The sequence below is a fragment of the Octopus sinensis genome, linkage group LG4 (genome assembly GCF_006345805.1).
Source record: "Octopus sinensis linkage group LG4, ASM634580v1, whole genome shotgun sequence".
Classification (NCBI taxonomy): Eukaryota; Metazoa; Mollusca; class Cephalopoda; order Octopoda; family Octopodidae; genus Octopus; species Octopus sinensis.
In genome coordinates this window covers 159221950-159248905 of record NC_043000.1, presented here as the reverse complement: position 1 = coordinate 159248905, position 26956 = coordinate 159221950, and the positions used below count along the sequence as shown (strand labels likewise).

General features: G+C 36.0%; 1 protein-coding gene across 2 annotated transcripts in view; it reads right to left on the bottom strand.

Annotated features, from left to right (window-relative positions):
- LOC115210880 (zinc finger protein OZF-like) overlaps positions 1-26679 on the bottom strand; it is a 38362-nt gene extending 11683 nt beyond the window's left edge. Inside the window, exon 1 of one of the 2 annotated variants that reach the window (XM_036502606.1) lies at positions 26597-26679. In XM_036502606.1, the coding sequence (XP_036358499.1) occupies positions 26597-26664 (68 nt within the window). In that variant the 5' untranslated portion in view covers positions 26665-26679. Of the gene's footprint in view, positions 1-1935; positions 2026-26596 lie in introns of those variants that run through there. The other variant, XM_029779650.2, reaches the window with a different exon arrangement.
- Positions 26680-26956: the final 277 nt, after the last annotated feature.

Below are 26956 nucleotides of genomic sequence, written 5' to 3'. Positions count from 1 at the left end.
CCCTTCAAAAATTCATAATTTTGAGTCTAAATTAGATATAATGATTTTTGGTTCAGGGACATGGCCAGCAATTCTGAAGGGAGGGGAAAACTGACACTATTGACACAGTACTTAACTGGTACATTATTAATTCTGGAGGAATGAAAGGCAGAGTTCACCTTGATAGGATTTCACCTGAAAATGTAAAAAGCCATATCAAATGCCACAACCATTTTTTCAAACACTTTTATGATTCTGCCTACTCGTCAAATAAATAATTATCAATATTAGAAACAGTAGCATACTAGACTCTATGTATTACGATATTTGATTTCTTTTTTTCTAAGCATTCTGATTTCATATGCCTCTGGCACTTAACTTTCATCCGTCTACAATAGGTACCCAGCATATACTGGACATCAGTTCAATCAGCTATACATTTCACCTAAAAATGTCTGGTTATGTACCAATGTAAGAAAGCATTAGGTTTATCAATAATGAATCATAATCCTCATCGTTTAACGTCCGTTTTCCATGCTAGCATGGGTTGGACAGTTCGACCGGGGATCTGGGAAGCCAGGAGGCTGCACCAGGCCCAGTCTGATCTGGCAATGTTTCTACAGCTGGATGCCCTTCCTAACGCCAACCACTCCATGGGTGTAGTAGGTGCTTTTTATGTGCCACCAGCACAGGAGCCAGAAGAGGCTAGCAAACGGCCACGATCGGTTGGTGCTTCTACATGTCACCGACACGGACACCAGTCAGGTGGGAAGTAACTAAAGAAAGTGTTACTATTATTATTTAAAACAGGGAAGCGATACACTAAACATGAGCTTTGTGACCAAACTAGACCACATGTGGTTGCTTTGCTAATAAATATGAAACAAAGAGGAACAAATTTTAAGATTTGCCATGTTTTAAACATGTTAGTTCTCATGCTTATACAACAAACCAACTGCACCATCCTGATCCTCTCCTTCAGCATTTGCAAAGAAGCAAACATAATAAAGTGTTGTTAGTTTGAAATATACTAAGACCATATTTATTAATGAATGATACCAAAGATTACAAAAATTAAAAATAATTGATTGAATAGTAAGAAGTAATGATATCTTGAAGGTAAATGGAGTAAAAATCATTAGTCATATACAACTAATTATAGAAAGATATAAACAAAGAAACGAAGGTTCGTGCACGTTGTATCATAACTACAGAAATGCATCTCGTCCGACTTTCATTCTTCCAGAACTTTTTGAAAATGCTTATTTTTTTCTAACGAAAGTTTTCCAAGATAAATTTAAGATGGTGTAGATTACAATTACGTCGGTAACTAACAGAATATAGTTATAGCATCGGGTTTAACGATTTTGCGTTGTTCGGCCAACGTTGCAGGGGTAAATGCATAAATCGGTGATGATGAATGCCGTATCAATGCATCCTCACAGTGGTGTGTCTCAAACGAGATATTGGCCTCGACTCTAAGTTAGGCTGTCTGATCTTTCCAAATCTGACTGATAAAATCAAACCCTAATAAAGGGGGCACCATATTTCAATGGCTCAATTAATTATCGAATTATTGGCGTCAGTATGTCTGATTCGAGACCTCAGTGTTATACTTAACAAGACATGTTTCCATTGCCCTCACCTGCTTGCTACCACAACAGCTGACTTTGTTAGTTGAAATACAAGCATCAGTGCATAATGTAACAGTAACACGAAGGTATTGCAGAGATAACAGAGTTCCCAGATTGCAAACCTGCGGGGTTTCGAACCGGGTGGTTTGGGTAACTTCTTTTGATTACAAGTAAACATAATTGATCATCCGAGATCGAATCATCGAACGAATTAATAGTCGGCATGTCATCCCTTTCTTGTTCTGTAATTAATTGTTACATATATCAAATCGATATTTATTAAGGAATATCTTACTAATCAAATAATTTACTGCAGTTTTACCTTTGATCGGTCAATTCATCCGTTTCTAACATTATAAAAGCAAACGGGTGGGACGTCCTCTGCTAATTTGAAAAACGTTCTCTATTTCATGTAAAATACAATTTTAAGACACATTTTGGTAAATTCTAAAAACAAAGTTGTGAAAAATATGAGTAAAAATTATGAAAATATGTTACAGATTATAATGTAACAATAAATTCTTATACTATTTTGTTTAAATTTTATCAAAATAATTTATAATTTAAAGGTTTTATTTTAACTTTATATACGTAACTAAATGAATTACCCTCTTTTCGTTGGTAACTTTCTAACCGGTGCTCAGGCAAACGTTTCGCCTCTGTAGAAAGGGACTGACTGATATGATTTATGGGTAAAAAACAAAAAGAAAAAGCTGTTGTCGAGAAAATTAAAGTAAGAAAGGATAAAAGACTTATTTAAAAAAAAAAGCAAATAAATCTGAGCATATCTGACCCAATTTAGGTATATTAAGGACGTAAATATATCTTAGTGTAAATACACATGATAAATATCCCATGGATGATTAAGGAAAATATAATCACTGTTTTGTTTTAAACTCAGATATGGGATCTTAATCTATAAGCAAATAGAATGCCCAGTAATCGAAGATGAAGTAAAATACGAAGAATATAAATTATGTCTTCAGTACCCGAATGGACTGTTTTCGAACCAAGTATCAACTGTCGCATACAGTGTTCGTTCTAAGCTCTGTTGTTCTTTTTCTTTTACTTGCCCACACGTTCTATAGTTAATAATGTGAAATCAAATAGAAATTAATTTGCATAGAATTTCTCTTTTAGATGAATTCTGATTTTTTAGTGGAAAAAATGTAAGCGTGTGTTGTATAGTTGTGTATATTTTAAGAAAAGACATACAAGTGAATTTCTATTGAAACCAAAAAAGGGATGATTGGTTGTATAACATTATATAAAAAGATATATAATGCAATGTGAAGTGTAAATAAGTGAAACTTGAACAAAATCATAAAAATTTTGTAGCGAGCAATAAACTAATTAAAAAATTCAAGGGAGGCAACTTTTGCTACTTGCTTCCCTTTGTTTAAAATTGAGCTTAGGAAAGAATAATATATATTTATTTACTACCCACAAGGGGCTAAACACAGAGGGGACAAACAAGGACAGGCAGACGGATTAAGTCGATTACATCGACCCCAGTGCGTAACTGGTACTTAATTTATCGACCCCGAAAGGATGAAAGGCAAAGTCGACCTCGGCGGAATTTGAACTCAGAACGTAACGACAGACGAAATACCTATTTCTTTACTACCCACAAGGGGCTAAACACAGATAGGACAAACAAGGACAGATAGACGGATTAAGTCGATTATATCGACCCCAGTGCGTAACTGGTACTTAATTTATCGACCCCGAAAGGATGAAAGGCAAAGTCGACCTCGGCGGAATTTGAACTCGGAACGTAACGACAGACGAAATACCGCTAAGCATTTCGCCCGGTGTGCTAACGTTTCTGCCAGCTCACCGCCTTTTGAAAGAATAATATAGAATTACTATTGTTTATAGAATGACAAGCTATGGCGTTCATGCTTTCCATGCATGAATTGATAAATTGAAGCACATTTATTTTCTTCTACTGAGCTTATTTTCGTATGTAACCGAGGGTGTTTCCTAACGTGTGTCGTCTCATGGTAAGACTGAAGTTACCGTTACCGTGCTTGGAGATTTATAAACCTGTATCTTCAAAGAATCATAGATGAAGAAAGAAAGAGATCCTGGTCATAAATCCTTGCAATAAAAGAAGATAACGGTGGAACCTATCATAGTTTCAATGATATGATGGCGCGAATTCAATGTTTTTTTGACAATGAAATGTATCAGTTAATGCTTATTTCAATGCCAGTATTACACAGTTTTATTTATTTTCCATATGCAAGGGAAGAAGGTACTATTAAAAAAAAATCTGTTGGCACAACACTGTTAAGATTAAGATTATTTTAATGAATGTAGATGGGAGATAACGTAGTTAAAATACATACATACATACATACATGCATACAACAAAATACCCGTTGTTGATGTTGAAATTCCAATGAATCTAGGTTAGAAACCGGTTATTTCTCTATTGTCAAGAAATCTTGAAATAAACTGAATAATCACATACACGCACACACACACACACACACACATACACACACACACACACACACACACACACACACACACACACACACAGAGTTAAATTTACAGAAGAACAAAAGACCCAGAGAGGTATATGAACAACAAGCAGGTGTATTAGTTTGATGCTCGGAAATGGTCAGTGCTAGTGTGTGGAGTGACGTGGAGGTGGTATGATGTGGTATAGTGGTGTGGGGTCTGGAGATGTGAGGGTGGGGTGTTAGTGTGGGAGTGGAGGTGTAGGAGTAGGGTGGGCTATGTGGGAGTGGGATTGGTGGTTGTGGGGTGTGGGGTGTGGATATAGGGAGTGAATGTAGGGGTATCAGTGAAGAGAGAAGTCGGGTAAGAGTGAAAAGAGGAAGTAGGTGTCAAAGCAAGAGAGGCGAGGAGAGGTGGGTAGGAGTGAAGAGAGGAAGTAGGTGTCAGATGAAAAGAGGAGAGGAGGGGAGTCTGATGAAGAGGGGAGGGGATTAAGCCCATGTGACGCAAAGGAGCGAAGAGAGAAGTTTAATTCTTGTTCTCGGTGAAGGCGGGAGTCCGGATGGCCCCTGTGCAAAGATAACCCGAACACAAACAAGTGTTGTAATGAATGACCGGTAGAGCGGAAATGGCGCGAGACCGTGTTTGTAAAAAACATAAATCCGAAAGAAGAATCACTCTCTAAGATGTAGAGCAGTATATATTAAAATGGGGAAGGCCGGTTTATGTGATTACCTTAGGTTTCCCGTCCATAAAGGGTTTATCTCTCACCTTTTGGAGCAAAGTCTGAGTACAAATTGTAACCTGGACAGCAGAGATGGATTGTAGATAGGGGTCGAGAAATTTGTGCCTCGGAGAACTGGATATGTGGTTTGCATGTAAGAGGTAATGTGTGGGGTTTCGGTCACAGAAGTTCTGGGATGTTGGGGTAGAGAAGGAAGAAATGGTAAGGGGCGATGGATCTTATCTTTGCATCATAGAGAAGTGTAGAGTACAACTGTGTGTAGATAGGTCACGGAGCCACTAGGCAGGAGGTCGAGTCTGAATACTTGCAACAGAGTGAACTCCGTCAAAGGCCAGATGGTGGTACTTAATCGGGCTTAAGGCGGTGAGCTGGCAGAAACGTTAGAGCGCCGGACGAAATGCTTAGCAGTATATCGTCTGTCGTTACGTTCCGAGTTCAAATTTCGCCGAGGTCGACTTTGCCTTTCATCCTTTCGGGATCGATAAATTAAGTACCAATTATGTACTGGGATCGATGAAATCGACTTAATCCGTTTGTCTGTCCTTGTTTGTCCCCTCTGTGTTTAGCCCCTTGTGGGTAGTAAAGAAATAGGTACTTAATCGGGCTGACCTAGAATGCTATATAAAAAGGAGATACATTAAAACAATACCAATAAACAGCACACCCAGACTCTAATAACTACTTTTGATTTGGTATAACTATCCAGTCACTAGTCATTCAGTAACTTCACAGCAGTTTCTTACTCAAGCTCCTTTTTGAGTATTTAAGAAAACCATATTATTCTTTTATTCTTTTATATGTTTCAGCACCTGAGAGAGAGAGAGAGGAGGTGGGGAGAGATACATTAACCCACTTTCTCTTTCCCTCTGAGCCAACACACTAAAGAACACAAACTCATTTATGGTGTCTTATACGTTCATTATGACAAGAATATATTCATTTACGTTCTTTAAAAGTTTTCCTGTTTTTATTAAATTGTTTAGAACCATTCTTTATAAACTCGATTTTTCATCTTTTAACGCAAATAAAAAAGAAATTGTTGATCTAAACTACAGCATTTTAACTTCATCGATATAACCAAACCGTTAAATATTCATTGAAAAGCGTATGGCGGAAGCTATCAGGTGTTAGGAAATTCAAGTAGTGAAATGATTGCTAAACTCAGCACAAGACGATTTTTCATTGAATCGAAATCAATGGCTATTTTCTTGATTCCAGAAATATAAATATCAAACACGAGTTTGATGTGGCTTGAACACAGCGCAGCAACGTAGCGAAAATTGAATTTAAAAAAAGCCATAACTAGTATAGTACATTAAAGTCTTGCTGACGAATATTCTTGTAACCATGATTCCTAGAATAATTTCTGAAGGGTTTCTTTTCTTGCGATTTTGAATATTATTGATGAATTGTATGTTGGCATTCGGTATCTAATATAAATTAAAATATTTTTCTCGAAATCTCGAGTGGAAGAAGATTTAGTAGATTTTTATTCACTGATCTTATAGTTTAAGATTACGATTTTAAAGAAATGAGTGGCTTTGTGGTAAGTAGCCTGCTTACCAGCCACATGGTTCTGGGTTCAATCCCACTGCGTGGCACCTTGGGCAAGTGTCTTCTACTATAGCCTCGGGCCGACCAAAGCCTCGTGAGTAGATTTGGTTGACGGAAACTGAAAAGAAGCCCGTCGTATATATATATATATATATATATATATATATATGTATGTATGTGTATATGTTTGTGTGTCTGTGTTTGTCCCCCCAACATCGCTTGATAACCGATGCTGGTGTGTTTAGGTCCCCGTAACTTAGCGGTTCGGCAAAAGAGACCGATAGAATAAGTACTAGGGTTACAAAGAATAAGTCCTGGGGTCGATTTGCTCGACTAAAGACGGTGCTCCAGCATGGCCGGAGTCAAATGACTGAAACAAGTAAAAGAGTACCATTTTCATCCTTAATCTGAACATTTCTTCGAATATGAAACATAACAGATCACTCATAATGATCTGTTACATTGACATAAGACCTGTAATTAAGCGTATGTAGTCATGAATGTAATAGGCCCCAACATTTGATTTAATCCCAGAAGGACGAAAGGCATAGATAACCTCAGCAGTTTTTGAACTAAAAAATGTTATGAGCTGGAATAAATACTACAAAGCGTTGTGTCCTACCCACTACCAATTCTACCAACCTCACCCAATAAAATACCAGCTATAAAAGAAATGGTAAATTATTTCTGTGAAGCATTCATGTATCACAAGCAACGCACTTAAATTGTGAACAGGATTTCAATGCAGTTACGTGTGACTTACTGCAAAGTGACCGAAGAACCATAATATGGCAAGTAACTTTCGGCTGGAAACTATGATTATAAGCTATGGTTCTAATACTTAATCGTTAGAAGTTTTGAGTTCATAACCCCATCTGGCTAACTGATTTGAGTTTCCATTGTTAAAGTGAGTTTATGGGATGTAATGAGTAATTGTGAGAAAGGGAGCAACAGGATAAATTAGGAACCGGAAACTCTTACATACCGTAACTCTTCAGAGATATTAAAGACGTAATTTTATGATAAATTCCCCTCTGTAAAAAATCTCAGGGTTCTTTTCCATCCTAAAAAATACATAAAATTTCAAGGTTTTACGGGAACATGCTTGTCTCACTAAGAGCTGTTCTGTTTCTTAAATATATTTATGTCTATATATGTTTTTCGTTGAGTTGTATTAAGTTCTTAAAAGAGTTGAACTTGGTCACTCACAATGCAACAAGACATTTTGAGTTAAGAGAGTTCCCAGTGTTTGTAATATGAAGTTGAACTGGTGTGTTGATTGAGCTATCGATGCACACACCCAAGTGCGTGTATCTGTTCGTCTAAAGTATCTTAAATGGAGAATCTTTGGAATATCTAACAAATTCTCAATGTGCCGCTGATAGATTGGATTTGGAGAATCCGTGTCAGTTTATTTTGCTCTTTCTCCAACAAACCTAGTATTTCTAGATGTTTATGTAAAATTGTAGGTAGATAGCCTAGTGCACTATGATGCTAGGTACAAATGAAAATATAAGTCAGGAAATAAGAGCTGTAAGATCAGCCTGAATTCACGATAAATGTTCTCTTTTCCCCGACTTTTGATGGTACATTCTCATCAGCTGGGCAGCTGACCTCTATATTTGCTATATTTGTACCGAATTGCTGCTTTTATTGGACCAGTATTCCACCAGTATTCCACCTTTTTAAAGTTGTGAGTACGTGCCTTTTCTGAAATGTATTTGATGTTTACGTCAAGGCAGTCCTTCCAGCCGATGGCATTGTAAATAGTCTTTGTTACTATATCATGTCTCACGGGCAGATGATATCTCGTAGACATTTTGGAGTAGCTGCAGATAATGTGGATGACATGTTCCATACTGGTTTAGCAAAGCCGACATTTTCAATCATAATGTCGTTTGGTGGTATCTTTGTCTATATCAGCTATTTAGAATCTATCACTTGTTCCTGGATAGCGAATGTATATCATTCAAGGTAGGATGTAATGTATCTATCACAGGTCCGAGAGAGGCCTTTCTTCTTGTCAATACTATTGTTATCTTCTAGCTTACGGCATATGTACTCATACATTGTATTTTGCTGGAATGCTGCCCGCTTCTGTTCCAGGCTTCTATCTAAGTAAGCCAGCGTGGTCTCCTTTGAGGCAGTTATATGCTCAGAAGACCAGCTCTGTAGTTCTCCAACTCTGAGGATTCTACTAATTTCTTTCTTTACTGTTCAATTGGTGTTGTCTGAGTGATAGAATGCGACATTCAAAGGATGTTTCGACTGACCATATGTTTCTTCTGCCATCGCTTCTCCTCACATAGATCTTATCGGTGTCGCACTTGATGCGGAATTTGCTAGTGGTGGTCATATGTATGTATGTATGTATGTATGTATGTATGTATGTATGTATGTATGTATGTATGTATGTATGTATGTATGTATGCATGCATGCATGTATGCATGTATGTATATATGTATGTATGTATGTATGTATGTATGTATGTATGTATGTATGTATGTATGCATGCACGTATGCATGCATGCATGTATGTATGTATGTATGTATGTATGTATGTATGTATGTATGTATTATGTATGTATGTCTCTTCTATTTTTTGATTATTATTATAAATCTTCCACTGAGGAGGGAGCCGGTTTCCAACAAAGATGCAAGGCTCCATCTTTGGGATATTGTTAGCACAGACAAATTCACATTTGGAACCTGAGAAAGTTTTGCATAGTTTTACTGTTCCACACATACATTGGACTTGTAATGTATGAATCAACCGGTCAGTTTCTCTTTCTGAACATCCCAGTTTATACAGATTCTCCTGTATGTATGTATGTATGTATGTATGTATGTATGTATGTATGTATGTATGTATGTATGTATGATTGCATGAATGTATGTATGTATGTATGTATGTATGTATGTATGTATCAAAAGGCGGAGAAACTCTTGAGAGTCAACGGCCATCCAATAAATGTCTTAAGGCTGTATCATGCGCGGGGACATTGAAATGATCGGACTGAATACCCGATCGCGCGGTTAAACCATTGGGAGTGAAGGACTCCTAGCCTTTGTTAGGGCATCCTTCTAGGAGAAGGTAACTCAGGTAACGGGGATAACTCCGACATAAAACCTGCGGCTCAGTGGTTACCGATGATGTTGACTTGTTCTTCTTTTCGGATTATGGCTGCTGTTGCTTAGTGAGTAGGATTGACTCAGTGCACAGCCTTTTCTCATTTTACAAAAAATCTTCTTGCACAGGCATTGCACGATAACAACATTGATTAAGCTTCGTGCAATGGCCATACTCGATAATGAGGGGGCAGCCACCATGTATGTATGTATGTATGTATGTATGTATGTATGTATGTATGTATGTATGTATGTATGTATGTATGCATGTGTGTGTATGTATGTATGTATGTACGTTTGAGCGTGCGCACACAATTCATAGTTATACGTATTTATAGTAAGCATAACTAGTAAAATTGTTGCACTGTCAGATATAGAGTCCAGCCTCTCTGAAGCAGGGGATACATATTCATTATGTTTCAATGACATTGCTGCTAAACGTGTGGGAATACTACGTTTGTGTTATGATGTATTGGCTACAAGACAGGTGTTGTCATAGGCTTATGGCCACACTTTGTTTTAGTAATCAAGAAACCAAAATATTTAGGAAGCGTCTTAATCGATTTTCCTCTTGTTGGTCAGTGTATCGGTGTTTGGGATGAATTAAAATTTCGTTATTCCTTATGGCATTACGTCACTTTTTATTCCCCACTTTCACTTTCTCTTTTTATTATTTGAACTCAGTTTCAAATCCCCTTAATGAAAAGTTCGATGATTGGTGATTTTCTGTGTGTGCTAAATTGCCGTTAGCCTGCTGTCAGCCTATGCACACTTTTAGTTGATGATTCAGTGTAGATAGTAATACTTCGGCTGTTTACAGCGTAGTTTTTTTTTTAGATGGTTCTTATTCAGTTCCAATTTCTAAGTGTTTTAAGTTTCTCTTATTTTTGCGGGAAGGCACGTATGTTTTGAATTAGAGGCAGCAGATTCTATAAGTGACGATTGGAAATGTGAATCACATGTGCCTATCTTTGTTCTTGTTGCAACGTATTTGTATATCGTTGTTAAATTCTAAATATTTGTATTGCTGGGGCTGTTGAATTTTAAGCAGTTTACTATCAATTTAATCTAGTTGATCTTTGTACTATCACTCCGATCTAGTGTAAAATACTTCCCTGCAACCATGCAGTATGGTATTTTAAACAACTGCAGTCATACAGTAAGGTATTCTGTGGTTAGTAGTGTAAGATATTGTAACTGGATTTTGCGCTACACTCTTCTATTTCGACAGTTATTTTACGTTTCTATTTGCGCATAGCAGCTCCCGAGTTAGTCATGCAAATGTTGCTATTTTTACAGCAAGCCTGTAGTAATTGTGCAGCAGAGACTGTTTTTGAGAAATATCGGGTTGTCCGGAAAGTTCGTGCCAATTTTTAAAAGAAAGAAAATGGTCAATAAATACTCGCCATAACATTTTTAATCAACCAAATATGAACCATTTTGTTACACAATGCATCAGCATCTTTCCTTTAACATGAAAATACCCTCTTCCCAGAATTGAGGTGGTTTAATGAAAAAGAATTCATCAAGGTACCTTTTTACGTCATCCAAGGAATTGAAATTTTTACCATTAAGACTATTCTGCAGAGACCTGAATAAGTGGAAATCCGAAGGAGCAATATCTTGTGAATATGGATGGTGGGGGTAACACATCCCAGCCGAGATGCAGCAATTTTTGTCTGGTTCCCAAAGCATCAAGTGCCGAAAATGAACTTTCTTATCTTCCATTTTAAAGGGTTACATGATTAACACAGGTTATAGGAACATAAATCTTCTTCCACGAAAAGTAGCTTAAACTGTGCTCTAAATGGAGGTGTAGTCAAATCCGATTTTATGGACTCAACCATGTTCTGTTCTAAAATAAGTCGAAAAGTAAGCTACTATAAATCGGCACAAACTTTCCGGACGGCCCAATAGTTAAGGGTATGATATACGAGCGTTGTCCTTGTTTGCAGACATTTTTATATGGAGAGTTAAAGCATATGACGGTTCTTATTATGCTTCTTTTCCTGATGTTTGTGCATCTAATGCCTAGAAATATACGTTTTATTTTTATTGTATTCATTGCTTTAAAAGTTTTTGTTTTAATTGCAGCAAAATCCAACGTTTTTCTCTGCATATATACGCTGGACATTCTTTTTTGTTTGCGTTCACATCAAAACTTATAAGAATACTTGGAGAATGTTATCGATCTATGTGGTTTTCCAGTAGGGCTACTATTTGTTATTGGATAGCAAGTATCCGACAATTTGCTAATCTAGTTTCCAGTAAGGTTGATATTTACTAATGGATAGTAGTTCCACTGTGATGTCAAGGAAATTGACAGTTTGTTTGCATACTGATTGCTTAATCCATATTGTTTGAACATTTTGCTTGATCTTCGTGTAACTTGTCTGAGTAATGTCCGTTCGTATTACGGGAGAGTATAATGTAGGCATATCTACACAAACACCTATTTTGTAAATATTTAGTCATATGTACACAAACATCACGTTGAGGACAATAGAGTTATTAATTCACATATATAAGTCAAAGCTGCCTATGCAGCACATTAATAAGTTCGTGGTATTTTGTGTAGTATTTTTAAAAATCACAACTTATCGGTTTCAGCTATGATCGAAATGATTCTTTTAATAAAATACATCAAACGAACATATCGCCCAAGTATAAAAGGTGTCATTGAAATAATTTTATTTTCAATGACTAAGGAGTGTTATTTCGAACTTCTGTAAACATAGTTATATTTGATTATTTCTTAGTTAAAGGCGCAAGACTTAATCAATAAAAGACTGAATTTATGAAAAGAAGCAAAACAGTTGCTGTTATTACACTAACAATATTAAAAGTTTAGCAAGGTCACTTCTTTGACGAGGAAAAGTTGTTTTTTTTGACACTGTGTACTTCAGCAATGTAAGGCTGTTTGAGGTTTTGTCTAGTTGCTAGAAACACGAATCTCTGACACTTTTGCTTTTTTTTTCTTGAAATGTGAAGAAAGTCATGGTTCACACAAACTGAAAACTGATTCAATCACCAAACGTGCAAATCTCGAAAATAAATATTTGAAGAAGTTTAAAGGTTGGTTTTGCAAAAAAGATTACACGCATAACAAAGATTAACATTACGAATTAAATTTATATTGCTTCACATCAGGGAACAGAAATCACTAGAAAACACAAATAAGTGCATACGACAGGTAAGTCACGTATTTTGCCTTCAAGAGAATGTTTGGTAATGAAGTTGAATAAGACATTCACAAAATTCCCATTCTTCAACAATGCAGTCCAACGGAGAATGAATAAAGAAAAGAAATAAATCTTTTATTGAAGAAAGTAAATCGAATCTTGTTTTGTAAGTTGTCAAGCCAACTGATACTCGAAGAAAAGTACAGATCCAAGTATTTATTCATTTATGCAAGGAAGTGAAATTGTAAAGAATGTCTTATGCTTGTGCATGTGTGTGCTTATGTATGTGTGTGCGTGCGAGAGAGAGGGAGAGAGGGAGGGAGAGAGAGAGAGAGAGAGAGAGAGAGAGAGAGAGAGAGAGAGAGTAAAACAACATCTATTTCAAGTAACTGAGTTTGATTCAGTGAGATAAGAAGAATTTCGCTTTGAAGCTACGGTTTCGCATTTAATTTTACAGTGCGACACGTTGAGTAATTGTCTTCTGCTATACATTCAAGCCGACAAAATTTTGTGAATGAAATTTAGTTGATATATAGATATGTCAAGAGTTGATATGTCAATATCAACACTTAACATATCTATATATCTACCATATTTTGTTCTTGAGAAGATTTATTTAGATATCCAAAATAAAAAACAATGCTAGCGCAGAAAACTGAATCAAAACGCCACTAAACTACCTGGATCTATCTCACAGAAAAAATTATGATCCGATGCAAAAGTTTGGCGACACAGGTGAAAAAACTGCGGCCAACAACTTGGAATATACATACATTCACCTTTATGTTTTAAAAATATTCTAGAATCAATACAGACCATGTATTTATCAAATATATAAAACGCTAATATATTTGGAGCTATGTCCAAAAAGTATGATGAAAATGAAGTATTTCAGTTTCCTGCTGGTTAAGTCATTCCTCTACGTTGATCGCATTGATGACAAACAAAGCCGATCTTTGTGTAAAATGGGCGGGTTCTCGAGGTGGTCATTAAGCTCTGCAGTACTTTTTGGAGTTGCACTTTTTTGATACTTTCTAACAGTTCGCGCAAGATTCCGACGGTCCCTATCTGAAAGTTTTGGTTTTCTTCTGGAGTTTTGTTTCGACAAGGAGGTTTTCCTTCTTTCTCAAAGGCTGTCATTACTTTGGAGACATTACTTCTTGATATACCAAACATTTCGGATGTTTTCGTTACGCTAGCGCATGCCATACGAGCACCAATAATTTGACCTCTTTTAAGTCCGATAGATCTGTCATTTTAAAGAATTTTTATTACTTTTTTCTGATGATATCTGAAAAAACCCAGCAATTTTAGCAAAACATATTAAGCAACACTAATAATAAATAAAAAAAAAAACATAAAAATAAACAAGCTTTTGACGGTTTTATAGATATTTCTAAATTATGATGTTATGATGCTATGTATTTCCATAATTTTGTCCAACCCCTGTATATCATACCCAACTACAAATTCATAAAATATATGATATTGATATCAAAATGAAGCACTTTCTCATCAACCCAAAACCACAAACTAGCAAGCCACAGAAAACACTTCAGACAGCCAGTGCAATATTTAATTTTCGATTTGAATATAAACGTTGTATACGTCATCACTTTCTCGTCAGTTGACTTTGCATTTTTAATAAGGTGCCATAGTACTGGAAATAATATTGGGTAGAAGAAAAAAAACTTACTTGACAGCACTGGAACTTTATATACAAACATACTCATACCTACATATACAATCAAACACACACAAACATAAATACATATACACACATATACATATAGACACACACACACACACACACACAAACACACACACAGATACACACACACACATATATATATATATATATATAAGCAATAATAAATCTCTGAAAGAGGTATAAACAGTAGTTGCACGAAATGTGGCTCACCACTAAGGGTGGATGTTACTGTAGCTTGTAGCCCCAGGAGAACATCTCCAGCTGGCTATTGACACACTTTCTGTGCCCTATCAGTATTTGCAAAGGGAAGCCATCCTTCCCATCGTCGACCTGACGTGATACGTACGGACCCGAGTTTCTGGGTATTTACCCATCGTCAGCGCACGACAATCACCGGTCTTCGATGAGAAGGGGGGGCCAATGCAAATACATATATCCTTTTTCCAGCGACGAAAAGTCACTGATCTCGAAAAAGTGTAAACAAGCAATAATGAATCTCTGAACGAATTATAAACAGTAGCATATGATACACATAAAATGTGAGTGCGGACTATGATAGATATATTCATAGCAAAATACAAAATAAAAATCAGCTTACTGATATTTCTAAAACCGACCAGGAAATCTAGCAATACTTAAAAAGGCAGTATTTTGAAATCCAGTATTTTTTTATTCTGTCACTAATAATACCATTTTCACGAACCTTTGCGATATACTACAAAGTAGGCGAGTAACAAATCTTTATTACAATCATTTAATTCTGATGATGAGGTGTAACGTTTATGGTCGAACGGATTTAGAACTGTTATTGTTTCATACTAAATATGAAAGGCAAATGAAAACAAACAAAATAAATAAATAAGTAAAGTAAATACTTAATAAAAAAAATTAAACTCAAACACAATATTGTCTTTGGTATAGCTGTGACAAAAAAGGCGGCGAGCTGGCAGAAATGTTAGCACGGCGGGCGAAATGCGTAGCCGTAGTTCGTCTGCCGCTACGTTCTGAGTTCAAATTCCGCCGAGGTCGACTTTGCCTTTCATCCTTTCGGAGTCGATTAAATAAGTACCAGTTATGCACTGGGGTCAATGTAGTGACTTAATCCGTTTGTCCTCTCTATGTTTAGCCCCTTGTGGGTAGTAAAGAAATAGGTATAGTTGTGACAAAAGCTGTTGTCTGTTTATTTACACACACACACACACACACACACACGCACACACGTACACTCACATACAAACACAAACACGCGCATACACACTCACGCACATACACACGCCTATCTATCTGTCTATCTATCTATCTATCTATCTATCTATCAATTTGGGTATGTATATACAGTGACCCAGCAACAAAGTTTGCTAAGGGGGTGCAAACCTAAGTCCTAATATTTTTATGAAAAATGTGCATTTTTCCAACGTTAACATAAAAAATGCATGTATAATAATAATTTTTGTTATTATAAGGATTCGGCTGAAATGTTCATAATCTGAGCAAGACACTCTCAATCGAATGTGACCAAGTGAAGTTCATTTTCTAACATAGTTCCTCTTACTGTCCGCACACAGTTGCAGTGCTTGGATCGCACTGCCGAAGAAGCTTTTCTGTTCATCAAAATGGTCATCAACAACAGATAAGATAAGGATGACACTTCCTGGAAAATTCCGAAGACTTCCTGCAGAGTTCCGACGATGAGACTTCCTGGAAAGTTTCGACGATGAGACTTCCAGGAATACTCCTACGAATACCTGGAAAGTTCCGAGGATGGGATTTTCTAGACTGCCTGGAAAGTTCACATGATGAGAGAATTCTTGGAAAGTTCCGAGGACTTCCTGGAAAGTTCCGAGGACTTCATGGAAAGTTACGAGGGTGAGATTTCTGGATAATTCCGAGGATGGGAGACTTCCTGGAAAATTCCGATGGAAATTTCTGAGGATTATGTTTAAATATTGCTTGATAAATTTGTTCGTAAATTTTTTACCGGCATCCTCTCTGTTCGCCGGGTATGATTTGCGTTTGCGCAGAGGTTTGAAAAGTTAGGATATACAAATCGTTAGATCTACATGTGCTTCTAACAGTCTGTGCGTCTAGGATTACGATGTCTTCCCACTGAAGAACCTGACCCGGCAAATATATTCTGTGTTTGCTAAAAATAGGTAGAAACCGTTCGGTCTGGGATAGAGCTGAGATGGTAAATGTTTTTAATTTTCATTCCTTTCATGAATTTATCCCTTTTTGCGTTTCTAGCACTACGCTTCCTTATGTGGAAGCCTTTTATTATATTCCTATACGAAAAATATATAGTCTAATGACTAACTCGTCTTTTGTGCTAGGCCACTGGTATTAATAATTTATTTTATTACCCTACTTGATTATGTTTATATATATATATATATATATATATATATATATATATATGTTACAAAATATAAAGTTATATCTTGAGATCGTTAGTGACAACAACGCTCAAAATATATAACAGACTGGAACAGTAGTGCTCAAATGAGCTGTATACACTTTTTAATCCGAGTGGAGGCAATGCGAGCAGCAACTACAAAAGCACTACAAAATCCACAGAAAGATCAAACACATACATATATCCATATATTCATTTATATCTACAGAACAGACATAAAGCCCGACGTTTAGAAATATATAGTAATATAAACATCATATAAAAATATATTGTACGCATAAGATCCACTCGACGTTCCATAAGAAATTTAGAAATAAAAATTGCAATAAAAGTTAGAGGTAATGATAACAATTGAATTAAATATAGTAAGTATAGTAAGTAGTAATTAAATATATTTTATTTTATTAAAATGGTAATTAAATCGTGATATAATAATTAAAAGAAAAAATAGCAATTAGTATAAAATGTATCAAGGACTTGAACTCGAATGAATGGGAGAAATTAAAAGATGAAAAAGTTAATTGAGTGCAGAAGTGAATTAGTCCAGATGGACTAATATGAGCTGTGCTCATGCCATTTACTATAGCTGCTAGATTGAATTATATGCTTATAAAGTAGCATTCAGTATCTATGAGAATTTTTGGGAGTACGTAATGTCTGGTCTTTCGCATGTAGCAGGTATGTAATTGTGCATTTGTTTCCGTGTTCTATGTGTTGTGTGTAAAAAACATCCTGACGAGGGGACAGTCAATTTTAAATATATGATATGTTTTATATTAATTGGTGCATCTCCGATGAACTTTTACGTATTTTTGTAAATTTGTATATTTATCTTCTATGTATTTTTCTCTGGAATTTTAATTCGTCTTTTTAATATGTCATTGTATGTTTTATTACCCCAAATTTTTAATGTAACAAATTTATACCAAACTAGCACTATGACCCAGCGTTGCCGGGTCATAATGCTAGTATGTATATATATTTAAAAGTTATAAAATATACTTGTTGCAGTCCTAATATTTAAAGAAAGATTCTTTTAAAAAAATATTGACTATTACAAAAAATTATTTGGAGCACAGAATGTTCCACTTCTTTCGGGATGAAATTTTTGTGTAGTGTGTATTTAGTCTTTAGGCGCTTTCGTTGTTAAACTTTTCAAACCCACGTGCTCTGGGCTGAATATGTGTGGTTTTGAAAAATCTTTCTTTTACGTTAATAATAATATATGCATACATACAAACATTTATATATATATATTAGAGACGTGTGCGTGCGTTTGTCTACTTGAGAGAGAGAGAGAGAGAAAAGAGAGAAAGAGAGCAATATTTAGATAGATACATAGATAATCGTCCATATTTCTATTGAGCATTATATATTTTTATCTATGTACTAAAAACAGTAAATATACATAAGTGTACACGTATGTCCACGAAAGTAGATGAATATGCATAATTATATGTATGTATGTATGTATGTATGTATGTATGTCTATCTCTCTCTCTCTCTCTCTCTCTCTCTCTATATATATATATATATATCAACGCATTTCAATAAATTCTTATTTGTATATATTTATATATTTATGCGAGTTCGTATGCACATACAAGTTATAAATCTACCTACACACATGCACATAAATATATGTATATATTTATGTGTATGTGCATGTACTCTCTCTCTCTCTCTCTCTATATATATATATATATATTCTCTCTATCTGCTTCTCTCTCATTCCTTGTATATATATATATATATATATATATATAATATATATATATGTGTGTGTGTGTATGTATGTATACTTAAATCAATCATATACTCAGTATGATAAAAAGAAATTATAAAGCAGAAGATTAGTGATCTTGGCATCTCATGGAATCGTCTGGCATTTACCGCGATACTAAATTGCCAGTTCCTATGCAAAGACTGAACAGACAGTTTAATTGTCTATTTTGACGCATGAAATGAATACATTCGACTTGCGTCAGAATAAAAATCGGATTTTTTCCCTCAGTACAATTATGGTTTGCCCAATGCCAACGAAAAAAAAAAAGAAGTTTTCTTTGTTTTTTCTTCTTATATATCTTTTGCGTGTGTGAATGTCTATCTGTCCATAAAGAGGAATATGGTCACCATCAGATTCTATGGAGAGTTATGAGCAAACAAGCAGTAATTCTTGTTATTGATTTTCCCCAGATCAACCTTGATGGAGCAGACCTATGATCAAAAGCGTTCATGCATGACTATATTGTCATTTTTGAATGATATAAAGTAGGTATGAATACATTATCTAATGAACTTGTGTATCCTTTTTAAGGTGAGAATGGAACTTAATCAAGATGCGGCTGATAGTCGTAGCACATTGTTCGGTCACTTAGAGAAACCATCCTTACCTCACGTGTATATATAAATATGTAAATAAATATGATATACTTAAATCAATCATATACTATGTATAATAAAGAAAAATTATGAAGTATAACGTTGTATTTATGTTGTTGATTAGTTTGTAGTATAAAAAAAAATCGAACAGACACGAGCTGCTATTTCAATTCAAGTTTGTGACATTTCCCATAATTTTCTCTCATTCTATCTTCTCCCGTTCGTGATGGTGAAGATGATGGCGAAGGTGATAATGGTAGTGATAAATATTGTTGTTGTTGCCTAGCCCATGGTTCGAACTAGTTTAGTAGACATATTATAAAAAGCATTCCAGCCATGACAATTCCATATTTTCCGGGCACAGCACAAAGTCCAGTGTGTAACTATTTCCAAAACAGCAGAGCAAGATTTGAAAGAGCTTTGGTTGTTATTTTTGGTACTTTCAGAGTCTGCATAGAGACTTGCTTTGGCTGAAGCAGTTTAAATATGTCACACTCATCCTATATATGATTGTAATTCAAGCGACACCGAAAAACCAGATTTCGGCAGCGTGTCAGTGCGTTGGCATTTTTTCTTTACTTATTGTGCGATGACGTTTACAGTCGATACAGGATTTGGTTGCGTGTGAGAGCAAATGCGTAGCTACCTATTTTATGCTCAGGGTTCGAACTCATCAGCGGTTAACTTTGCCATTCCTTCCTCCCGTTACAATAATTTTAATAAAATATACTTTATTCAAATTATATTTTTGTGAATGTGAATGCGTGTGGTCAGGGAGCTGCACTCATGGTCGTTAGATTGAGGGTTCGTTTCCCGGACCTGACGGCGAGTTGAGTTCTTAAGCAGAACACTTCATTTCACGTTGCTCTGTTGGTGCGAGAGTGGTAGAACCATTGGCACATCAGTAGAAATATTTTACGGCTCTCTACATTTTGAGTTCAAATCCTATCTCACTGCAGAAGGCAACGGGAAACTATATTAATCCCAAGTAGTTCATTATAACCCAAGTTCCAATAAACTACTTAAAAGTGGTTGGGTAAGATACGGGTCCTCCCATATCGTATAGAAAGTGCTGGAGAAAGTTCACAGGAACAGGACCTGCCCGAAGTCAGACCACCGCTAGACTGTATATATATATATATATACATGTTTCGCTGTAAATGAGTATAACTAGCGGGGTAAAATAAACCTGACTATAAACCAAACCCTAACCTTAAATTAACTCTCAAATCTAAACCTAAATTTAAGACTAATGCTGAAATAAAATCTAAATCATTACCTTAATCCTAAACTCGAACTATAAGCCCAACACTAAAACCATCACTAATCCTAAAATAAAACATCAAATTTAAACATAATTCACATTCTAACTCTAAAACTTATCCTAATCTTAAACCGAATTCTAACACTCAACCTAATGATAACTCTAAACCTAATACTAACCCTAATAATAATCTTAATCCTAATCCTAAATCTAAACTTGGTCCTAAATTTAAACCGTAATATATCCCTAATCGTACCGCACAAAATAACCCTCACCCTATAAAAGAAAAAAAAATCTAGTATGAATCATAAACCTAAACAGCCAAAATAGAAATCCTAAATCTAAAACTAAATGGTATTCGCAAGAACACTAGAACTCAAATTTACTTCTATTTAATAGTGAAGTTGATTTGGATAAATTTTTGTGTTTAGCTATTGTTGTTGTTGTTGTTGATGATGATGCTGTTCTTGCTGTTACTATTGTTTTTGTTTTGTTTTTGGTGCTTTGGCTGTTGTTTTGGTGTTAATGTCATTATAGGTTTAGGTGTTGTTTTTATTCTTCTTATTTCGTTATTTGATTTTGCTGTGCTTGTTGTACTTGCTTCTCCTGCCGTTGGTTGTGGGTTTAATTCATATAGCTACGCTGTTGTTGCTACCGTAGTATTTTATTAACAGTGTTAATAATGGTGGCAACCTGGTAGAATCGTTAGCACACCGTGCAAAATGCTTAGCGGCATTTCGTCCGGCGGCGAGCTGGCAGAAACGTTAGCACGCCGGGTGAAATGCTTAGCCGTATTTCGTCTGCCGTTACGTTCTGAGTTCAAATTCCGCCGAGGTAGACTTTACCTTTCATACTTTCGGGGTCGATAAATTAAGTACCAGTTACGCACTGGGGCCGATGTAATCGACTTAATCCGTTTGTCTGTCCTTGTTTGTCCTCTCTGTGTTTAGCCCCTTATGGGTAGTAAAGAAATAGGCATTTCGTCCGTCTTCACATTTTGAGATGAATTTTTTCCGAGGTCGATTTTATCTTTCATTGTTTTCGAGATCGATAACATAAGTACCAGTTGAACACTGGGGTCGATGCTGTCGATTAGTCCCCTCCAACAAAATTTCAGGACTTGTTCTTATAATAAAAAATGTTTATTAGTCGTGGCAGTAGTGAGTGAATGGTTAACGATTACTTTAATGTTTTTTCAAACCTTCTCTCATTAAGTGTTAAACAGCGGTCACTGGGTTTGTTCATGAGCCTTTTCAGTCCCAGTACATGTCTTTAGCTTGGTCCTTTCCTATTGCGTTCATCAATCGACGAAGTATCAGAGGGAAAGTTTTAGAGGTGGAGAAGGGTCACAGCTTGTCTGTGGATGTGAGAGTCTCGTTTGTTTTCATGTCTTCAAACAATTGTGGGGCATAGTCGCTGGCCCGAACACTTCCTCCTACGATACTAAGGCTATTCCTATCGACATAGTTATAAATAAGCCAGTGCTTTTGTTTGAAAAAAATTATAAATATCAAAAATTCTCGTGGAAAGACCTGCTTTTCGCTTTCCTGTCTCAGAGTAAGGGTTTCCGATGTATTGAATTTCTTTGTTGGTAAAAAATAATAGAACAAAAGCTACTATTTTTATAAGTGGCAGTTTTTCTTTTATTGACTACAACAGCCCCCAAATGCAGAGAGGAAATACAAAAAAAAAAAAAAAAGAACTAACCAGAATCAATCAAGGGTTTACATCACGTAAAATGGTGGAAACAATAATAACAATAAATAAATATGTTGAATTATATTTTACACTGACAGTACTTAGCAAAATAAGAACAAGAATGGATCTTTAGAATGAGGGAGATAATCATACAAGGTAATTAGGGATAGCATGCACAAAATCCGGAATTCCTCTATGCATGTAAAGAAGCGTACTTTGCTAGTACTTGCTACCAATTTGCAGCAGCTATATGATACGTGTATACACAATTAACTACGTAAATTTTGTCACACTAACCACCTTTCATAAAATTTACTGGTAGGCAAAAGTTCCCTCTCTGTCCTCAACATTTCTCTTTCATATATAGCTTACAGAAGTCGATGAGGGCGTACCCTAGAAGCAAAAGTTCTGCGCTCAAAGTTTTCAACCGTATCCACTACACAACGTTTCTCACCACAGCTACCAGCCAGAGGGAGACTACGCGATCTTGTTATAAAACTACCAATAGCTTTATTATTACAAGCACGATATATAAAGCATACTGTATGATTCATAAAATTTGTGAGAGCTTTACAAAATAATATTGCAATTTGTGTTTCCACAAGGGCAGCACAAGTACAAAATAATAAATATATCACCATATCGAAAACATTTAGGCGTGCAGAAAATCACCGATAACCGCATAAATGTAAGACGTGTCCTTTGAATCTAGGCCTATGTTGACCATAATAATCCATAACACAAGAATGTTCATATCAATTTCACATACAAACACAGCTACTAATTATACCAGGTAAAAAAAAAAGAAATCACATTACTGTTACCTACAGCACTTCTCAAGAGAAAAGCCATTCTTATATGTCCACTTTACAGTTAATATAATATGAACAAAACACAATTCCCCGTACGACTTTTTTTGATTTATTTCTTTTTTCCTCTTATAATACTAACGGTTTACGTAGTTATTTGTTTTATATAGCACTTAGTTGTCTAACTTTCCACATGATAATACTGTTAATAAAAACACGGACAAGGGCAACGACAGCCACAGCGTTGATGATGATGATGATGACGATGATGATGATGATGACGATGGGGATGTTAGTGACGATGATAGTAATAAAGATGATTACATTTTTACATTAAGGCTTGTCATATATTTCCAACTATAAACATTCACTCACGTAAAAAAAACAACATATATTTGTGTGAATGTGATTAGTGCTCACTCTGTATGTGTGTGTGCGCGTGTGTGCGTGCGTGCGTGTGCGTATGTATGCATGCATGTATGTATGTATGCATCTATGTATGCATGTATGCATGTATATATGTGTTTGTATGTGTGTATGTGTAAGAGAGATAGAGAGAGTGAGAGAGAAAACCCATATACGCATATATATATTTGTGTGCATGCATGTATGCACTTGGAGAAACTAATTCTTCTGTCATTCTACAATGTTTAATGGAATGTGTTATTTCCAGACAACTGTCCTCTTCCGCAAACAATTATTATGAAACTTTGCTAAATTATTCTCCTGCAAATTAAAAAAAAAACAAAGAAAAAAGGAAAACACAAGAAATAAATAAAATAAAAAGTTAATTACAGCAAGAGCCTTCTTATTGGTACAGAGACTCGTCAGCAGAATTAATTATACTCATTTAATATATATATATATATATATATATATATATGTCCGAATGACTAAGTAGTGTGTTTCTCAATCATGAAGTTCCAGGTTCGATATTACTGTACAGCTATCACGAGGAAGGAATTTTTACCACCTCATGTCGACCAAGGCTTGTTGTGATTAAAAAGGGACGAGATAGAAACTGCATGGAAGCCGATTGATTGGACTATCTGTGTAATCGAAAGGTTTGGGTTTCACACACTGTGATACTTATACTCCATCTTATCATTAGGTTAAATTTACTCGTGTCTGTGCTATGATCAGCCAGTCACAATTTTATGCAATTTGGTGGCACCTACTCCACTCTTTTAAACTTGCTGGTTTTGTGCCATTTTCCCTGGCTCTCTACTATCTTTTCTTGTCTCACATATACGCACGCACAGATATGCACATAATAATTTGACTGCAAAAGCTACGTTAGCAAATGTGCTCTTTCTTTTACAAGACGGCTAATATCATCTAGAGGAAGTTCGTAGTGTTGTAGGTACAACTATGATGTTGAGGGACTTGTGTTTGTGATCTATTATTCTCATTAAGCCATCTATCTATCTATTTATCCGCTCAGTCGAAGTCGCTTCTCGGTTACTCGATGGATCGGTGTCCTCCAGCCAGTTCTATTCTGGGTCGCTTCTTTCAGATTGACTATGTCCATTCCCGTGTCACTCTTGATGGTGTCAAGCCAGTGGGTTCTTGGTCGGCCTCTTCCTCTCTTGTCACTGACCATTATATAAACTATAACTTATATTAGACAAAATTGTATTATACAAAATAGGCACTGGCAGCACTGTTCCCTCAAAATGTTTGTAAATATCTGATTTCGTGCAAAAGTTTAGTAAATATCTGATTTTCTTGCGACAAAAATATGTACATACTGAGTGCTCTTGCTGGGGACACTTCTGTACACACAATAATTTCATTTATGTCTCAGTTGCCAATGTATGTGCGTACGCACTTGGGAACAGTATAGAGGAAGCAATGACTGATGTGATTTAAAATCATAAAGAGAAGGTAACTGAATAACACCTTTATAATCACTCCGTCACTTCACAACTTCAGATAATATATCCCCATACTCCTCCCCCCTTAATTCAATATTTGCTGTAAAGCGATCCATATCATTTTGCGATACTAAACTTAATCTTGGCTAGATTAATCAACGTGCCTTGGTTGTGGATACCAACGTAGACAGAGCAATGCGGTTAATGTTGTTATAAGATTTTCTTAACAATCACGTGGTTCCAACTGCAATCTCACCACGCGATATCCAAGGCAAGTATCTTGGTCTATAGCTTCAGGCTATCATAAAAGTTGTGAATTAAATCGAGTAGACACAGCCTGTGTGGAATCCCATCTAATAGACACAGCACTTAATCTTAACAAGTAGACTTAATCGCAGCTTGCTTGCATGCAACAACCAGACTATTTGGTAACTCTAGCGGAATCCACGATATTGCGAACTTTCGTATAAGGTCTCCGGTTTCGTCTTCTCTTCTTGTCTCGCCTCCAGTCTTTGAACTCGTTTGAGAAGTGTATATGTAAGGCCTAAAAAGGTAATATGATCAGCCATTCTTCCCTGACAAAGCTCTCTAAGAAAAAAAGAAATATAAACGTAAAACAGAACGCGTATCAATCGACACGAAACGAACCAAACATCTTTCGACTGGTTTTCCACTGCCCTTTCATTGACCTGACCAATCAATGTTTACTATTTCAGACTACAAACACACACACACACACACACACACATGTCAGTCTCAAATGTGATTGATTAGAAGAGCATTGGTTGTGACACAAGAAGGAAATTACGAGTAACGAAAATCGCCTCTGTACAATTTTTACCACCCAATACAATTCTGACTATTTAAGTAGATTCTTCAAACAGAATCGATTGTTATGCCTAGGTTTCGAAATTAGAAACCATGGTGTGTGAGCGGGATTGTGTGTATGATATGTCTGTGTGTGTGTGTGTGAGCGTGTTTGTCTACGTGTGTGTAGTGCGCGTCGAATCTGTGTATACGTCTTGTATACGTATTGTTTGACGTTTGTGTGTGTGTGTATGTATGTATGTGTGCATGCGTGTATGTGTGTATGTATGTATATATGTGTGCATGCGTGTATGTGTGTGTATGTATGTGTGCATGCGTGTATGTGTGTATGTGTGTGTATGTATGTATGCATGCATATGCGTATATATGTGTGTGTGTATGCATGTGTGTATGTATATGTGTATGTGCGTGATTGAGTGTGAATGCTTCTATAAGTGCGCGCACGCATGTGTGCGGCGAGACAGAGGTTTCTCATTGTGTGTAAATGTGTGCGTGCAATGTTAGTGATCTTTATGCGTTTGAGTTCTATGGTGGACTTCATTGTAAATATGTGTGAGTATGTATGTAAGTGGAGTCTCGTGTCGATGCGGTTATATATTTTCAATGCTTGTCATAGTGTGCACGTATGATACAAATTTGTGTAAATACTTGCTTCCCCGAGTACTTGCGTGTATGCATACGTATATTGGAAAAACTATGTAGGTTATATATTTGTACTTATAGCTCTTAGTGAGTATCTGTCGAGTGTGTGAATGTAGTTTCTGTGTAATGTCTGTGTAGTGTTCTTGGATAGTACATAATAAATGCGTGTGTTCAAGTAAATTAACACTAAACTACTACTTCTCCCTCGCTGTTAGCAGGCATAAACAAAAGTTTTCTTAGAAAAATAGTTTTCACAGAGAAGAGTTCAACTCACACCCTGAGTAGTTTTGTTGCACGTCAGCGAGGAGACGCAGCACCGATGAAGTTTGCTGGGTCTTCCGCATTGCTAAGATCCATGCATCTTATACACAGTTTAGAACACTGGAGATCGATGTCTGTATTAAAAAAAAAAAAAGCAGATGAGATTCAGCAGTCTGGTTAACTCTGTTTAAAACATCCAATGATAAAATAATGTGTTGTCTTTCTTTTAGCTTTTATTACCATTATTATTACTATTTTTTGAACAGCAGTGTATGAAGTAGGTAGTAGTTCAAATGAATGAACATCTGGTTTCCGATCATAAAGGTTGGATGATGGAAATTTACTGATATTTTATCTGTGGACGATGGAGTCAGT